The sequence below is a fragment of the Chroicocephalus ridibundus genome, chromosome 4 (genome assembly GCF_963924245.1).
Source record: "Chroicocephalus ridibundus chromosome 4, bChrRid1.1, whole genome shotgun sequence".
NCBI classification, from domain to species: domain Eukaryota; kingdom Metazoa; phylum Chordata; class Aves; order Charadriiformes; family Laridae; genus Chroicocephalus; species Chroicocephalus ridibundus.
In genome coordinates, this window is record NC_086287.1 from 32,752,007 (window position 1) to 32,758,006 (window position 6,000).

General features: G+C 37.1%; 1 protein-coding gene across 6 annotated transcripts in view; it reads right to left on the reverse strand.

Annotated features, from left to right (window-relative positions):
• The window catches only part of NPAS3 (neuronal PAS domain protein 3), a 625,871-nt gene that overhangs the window by 536,506 nt on the left and 83,365 nt on the right, over positions 1 to 6,000 (reverse strand). For 3 of the 6 annotated variants that reach the window (XM_063333307.1, XM_063333309.1, XM_063333311.1), the window contains one exon: positions 2,745 to 2,834. The exons of the other annotated variants lie outside the window; for them this stretch is intronic. In XM_063333307.1, the coding sequence (XP_063189377.1) occupies positions 2,745 to 2,834 (90 nt within the window). The remainder of the gene's footprint in view (positions 1 to 2,744; positions 2,835 to 6,000) is intronic. 6 annotated transcript variants of the gene reach the window in all.

Genomic DNA, 6,000 nt, shown 5'->3' on the forward strand with positions numbered 1-6,000 from the left:
ATTTACTAATCTACACCTTTCAGAACTCTTTTTATAGTATGTATTAGCACTAAGATTTGACTAAAAAGGTTACTTCCCAAATGTTTTCTGAAAAGTATTTTTGGACTAGAAGATCAAGGTATGATCCTTTCAAATTTTTTACAGAAAGGATCAGAATACCTCAATTTCAACTGCTAAGTAGGTTTACACAAAATACCTTTAGTAGGTACATGGTTAAGCATAAATCCAGAGTAGGCTCTCTGCATAATACTCCTTTTATTTTTAAAATAGTTTGGAGAAAAAACAATCAAGCTCCAAATGACAACTTTTTGTCCTGTCCTACTCCATATGGCCAGTCCTTAAAATTCCTCTGACTCTCAAAATAAGTAGTTTGCTGTTTTGTGTCCAGCCCAGATAAAGGATACAGGAGTATCCTGGATAAATACAGGATAAAGGAGTGTCACACAGCCCTTTCTGTTGACGACCAGTGCCCTTTTTACATCCATTCTCTCTTCCCCAGTCTAATCAGGGGAGAGACTGAGCCTGCATAAAAGAGATGCACATGAACATCTAGTAAAAAATGTTCACGTCTTATAGCACTAAAGTATAAGTTTTAAAAGTGTCATGAAAATAGCTTGATTTTTTGCTGTTGTTTTGATTGTTGTTATAGCATTGGAAATAAATTACTGGGGGGAAATGTACCAAAGACATCCACTGAGAAGAAGACAGAAAGAATGCCTCAGAGAACTTCAATAGTGTGGAAAGAAGTACTGAGAGAAAATATCACTAACCAAAAAACATTTCATATTTTCTGTAGGAAGACCTGGCTGTTAGTTTTCCAAAATAATACATGCTTTTTACAAGTTAGGTGAACTGGACTATAATACTTCATAATTCACATTTCAGGTACGACAAAACAGATGTCAAACCCAAACACTTTCATCACTAGTCTTAATTTCTGATTTTGCCTTTTTTTGGAAAGCTATTTAGCTAATGCCTTTTTGCAATTGTACACCTACTTATAAGTGAACATCTAGCATTCCATTTTGTGGTCAGAACAGCTAGCTGTTTTAAATTACTCTGACTATAAATTCTACCTAATTAAAAAAAATTAAGATAATCAACTATTTTGCAGTGTTCAGTGAAGCCATTGCTGTATTTAATACTCATGACAAACTGTGCCAAGTTTTCTTATTTCCACGAAGTTTCAAAATCTTGAAGTTGTTCTAAAAACTGATATAAATAGTGCACAACAAATCTGCTTCATACATTTAAAAAATGAATGCATTTTTACACTTACTGAACTGAAGTTACAAGAAAAGTAAAACCACTGAAGTTAAGTTCTATGGTGACATTTAAAACCATGCTAGGTCTGGACTGCGTCAGCCACCCTGGACACTGCGATTATTTGGAGAGATAGAAGGGGAAAGCATCAAAAATTCAGAAAGTGCAAGAAATACATGTAAGTCAATGTAAAATCATGAATAAATCATGTGTCACACCAAAAGTAGCCATACACAAAAAAGCCAAGCAAGAGGTCAGATTTTCATTTTGGCTCACCAAGTTACATTGATGCTGTAATTATATTGATAAATCTAGATTTCCCTTTTCCTCTCACTTCTGGAAACCAGAATGATACTCTTCATTTACACTGAAGTAACAGCTTTTACTGATGTAGTTGTACCCATTACTAAAAGAAAACATTCAGGAAACAAGCAGCAGGTTATGGAACAAAAAGAGGGGATGAGAGAACATGACCTAAAAATTTATAATGAGTATGACTGCCTTGCCAAAGAAACATGTTGTTGCAATGCAGAGTACAACTGATTTTTAGAAGTTAAGGGGGGTTTGCAAAATTAAATCTGTTACGTACAAGATGACAATGATAGCACTCGGATATAAAACAAGAATATAGTTGGAGTGTGAAAAGTAAACACTAAGTGACAGAAAGCAGTTTCAAAATCCAGCAAGATAACAGAAAATTCATAATGCATTTGCAATATATTAATACAAAATAATCTACCACACACCTGTCAAATATATACTTTTCAATTCTATGCAGAAATTAGATGATTAAATCCTTACTACAGTAAAATAGAAACTTCACTGATTGCAAAAGTAACAGAAGCCAAGCACATAGCATTTGCCTGCCCACGGCAACAGCACTTTTGTCAGAAGCACCAGTAACGATCTTGAGTTACGCACAAAAGCGGGCTCTGTTAGGGCAAGGGACAAAGGCAAATGACTGCAAAGCAAGAGGACTCAACTTCAATTTAACTGTCCTGTAAGGTACATACTAATTAGCTGCAAAGCTATGAAATCCTAGCTAGCATGTTAAGTCTGCTACATGACAGTATAATTTGACTTCTTAAAGGATTATGCAAATTACAACTCATCATTCCATTACACGACTGAAAAAAAGTGACAGCTAATTTATACATAACACACCTTTCAAATCCCTAAGATGTGAAGCACCTGTGCAATACGTTTTGCCTAGATTTTCTAGTGTATACATTCTTGTTTATTGCACTCTACAGAAGCATATCTAAGAGATTTACACTAAAGTCATAGGGGTTTTTATTTGCTTTTCAGCTTTCAGAGCACAATTCCAAAGAATTAAACAACGTATTTCTGTCCCTGCTGTAGAGGTTTTGCACGCGAGTAGAAGTGTACGGTTTCAACACACGTGTAATTTTTGAATAGCGGGAGAGCACGAGCACTAAATGCACGAGCTAGAGGCAAGACTCACACAGATTTCAACATACTTCTGGTAGGTAGATTCACAGTAGATTCCGTCATATCGGTAGATTTTCCTACATTCTGATTGGTTGGGCAGAGGATGCTGGACAGTTATTCTGTAGAGGCATCAAAAACAGATAGACATGACTAGAGGTTCTCTACAGGTAACTGTAATGCAGGACAAATCAGTATGTTGAAATTTATTTTCTTTTTTTTCTTTTTAAATTAAACATCTTTCTGATCTCTTTAAATCAACTGCCTTATGCACATAACATCCAGAGTTTCCACTTTTCAAAATTTGCACTGAGAGTAAACTAAACTTCAGTTCTCCACAAGAATAGTATTTTTTTCCCCCATCAAATAAAAGTGGAAGAGGAAAAGAATTTTATGAACCGAATGGATACGTCACATAGTTTGCGTATATACAATAGGGCTTATAAAATTGATTATTTATTGTTTACTGTTGCAATCCCTCCTCAGGCAGAACATCCATTTATATCAGCTGGGAGTTTGTCCAGACAAAGACCAAATAACCCCCCAATTTAAAATGTCAACAGCAATTCTCACATTTGCACAGAATGAGGATGTTGTGGCATTATGAGGACTGTGATTGAAGGTGCTCAGCACCATCTGAATAATGCCATATGTTCTTGGATCGACTGAAAGAAAATGAAAGTGATTGGCAGCAATCAGGAGGTGCGCAGCATCTTGTAAAATCAGGCCCTAAAAGATTTGTCAATCATTCTATTATTCATCCCTCCCCAACTCCCTGTTAGCAGAAAATATAATTTGGCTATAAAAATTCAATGTTGTTTTTAAAATATACTTGGGAATTGCACACAAAACAGTACCCACCAATTTTCTTTTTTTCTGCCCCCCGCCCCCACTCTGGAATAAAAACACATTTTAGATGCTTTTGTATCTTCCATAAAATAATACCTTTTTTATTTTTAATAGAATGGTAGTTTATTAGAGTAAGTATAAATTGAGAAATTTTACACATTTTTCAAATGTAGAATTTTAGGCTGTGAATTTTTTTTAAATAAATATTCTTGTCAATATAAAATTATTTTTTATTATTATTATTTTTACACTATTACATCTATAAAACTCTAAGCTAGTCTTGTTTTTTTAAAATCACACATTTGTTTCAACTGTAATTTGAGACTGAGGTTTGAGAAAAAAGTTAGTATCATTATTCAGCAACAAGCTGTACAAGAAAATGGAAAGTTATGTACTGTGGAAACTGAGGGCCTTCCTCAATAAGACTGCACCTACACAGAGTGGTAAGCGCAGCACGCCACTTCGTGTCTTAACAGCCCTGGTCCCTTGCTCATTTAAATTGGAAACCCGGTCTGAGCATGCCTCAGCGCTGTTTTTCGCCCATAAGAACCCACCTACAGGAAGGAAGAGACGACTGTGTGATCAAGGCAGGACCAAACACCTCCAAACCCAGGGATATTCCTGCATTCATGAATTAAGGCATTGCCAGAGAGACTTATTTATTGTGATACCCAGGGCCTTTAAGTTAAATGCCTAAGCACCATACACAGTGTTCTGAGGAAAGCTAAGTATCTTAAAATGGGATTTGCAACACAAGTGCTACCTGCAGGGAACCATGCAAGCTGGTAAAAAAAGAAACCCAGAAAAGGAGAGTTGCTTCTGTGCTGTTTGTGTGTGAGACACACAAACACTTCACTTTGGGTCAACCAGAAATGCCTACATCAAAGTGAATTCAAGCCTCAAAATCTTCAATGCACCATCACATTGGCTCACCCATGCTCCTACTTTAACTCGCCCTCCCCCCCATCTTTTTTGTTGGTGTTTTTTTTGTTGTTGTTTTTGTTGATTTAAAAAAAAAAAAAAAAACAACAACAACAACACACACACACCAAAACCACAATACTAGAAGAGGTGCCTGGTTTTACATGGCTTCAGACGACACAGGAGAAGTAGGCTCTCCATGCCTTTCAGCCAGAAGAGGTTTAAACATACATCCCTCACAGCTCCCAAGATTACCACAGACTCCTTGATAACAACTATTCTAAAGCAAGGGACATGTTAACTCCTGGTAAAACAATGGTACTATTAGAAATAAATAAATAAATCAGGATTCATTGGATGAAAGAGAGGGAGCCACAGTGAGAGCACGTTATATTAAGAGTCATTCAAAAATGCATAATCAGTCCTTGCAAAAAAACTATCAGAATCCTTCCCAGATGAGTGCCCTCATCGCAGGGCTTCAGAATTATACTCTTTCTTCCACCGCTTCTCTGGCCAAATGAACTTTGAATAGTAATACTGATTATTGCTGTTACTTGAGTAGTTAAACAAGTGAAGTAGAATACGGATCACTCCGGAAAACCTTTATTCAGAAGTAGCTGTGGCATTCTCCTGGGAAGTGGAAGATGTGGGTTTGAACATCCTAGTGATGAAATATGTCCTAAGTAAGTATTCACTGCAGCAAGCCAGTGTAGAAGACCTGTCAGCTAGCTTTTGTTTGTTTGTTTTAGTTTTTATGATAAGGGCAGTTCATGCTCTTTTTTCAAAGGGATGACAGACAAATTGAAACACAGGAGGTTCCACCTGAACGTCAGAAAACACTTTTATACTGCAAGAGTGACAGAGCACTGGACCAGGTTGCCCAGAGAGGTTGTGGAGTCACCACCCATGGAGATAGTTAAACTTGACTGGACGAGGTCCTGGGCAACCTGCTCCGGGTAACTCTGCTTCTCAAACCCAGAGCGGCTGGACGAGAGGGCCCCTTCCAACTTCAACCATTCTGTGGTTCAAGGTTAGATCAGAGATTTGGACTGTGAATCACAACATGTAGCCACAATTGTGTGCCACAACCAAAGATGGGGAAGATATTAGAATATGGAACTTTTTTTTTTTGTGTGTGTGGGGGGAGGGAATCGTGGGGGAGGGTAGGGAGAGGGGGTGGATTTTGTTGTGTTTGTTTTTAATGTAAACAATATATGAGACTTTATACACAACATAGCAGCTGTTGTGGATCCTAGTCTGAGGGAAATAAGTCTTTCCTTGCACTGTATAGGGCTGGATTCCACTTCATGAGCCAAGACCCTATGACTTATGGGGCCCATCCTTATGCAATGCTCACTAATAATTTTGTTTAAACAGTTATTTTACGCTCTTCCATTCCCCCTCTGCTGCAAGAAAATTAATAATAAAAAAAATAATATTCCAAAACACTGAGTCAAATAAAACATCAATGTAAATCTCTTAAAATCCCACTGACTTCATGGAGATTGCATAGCATTT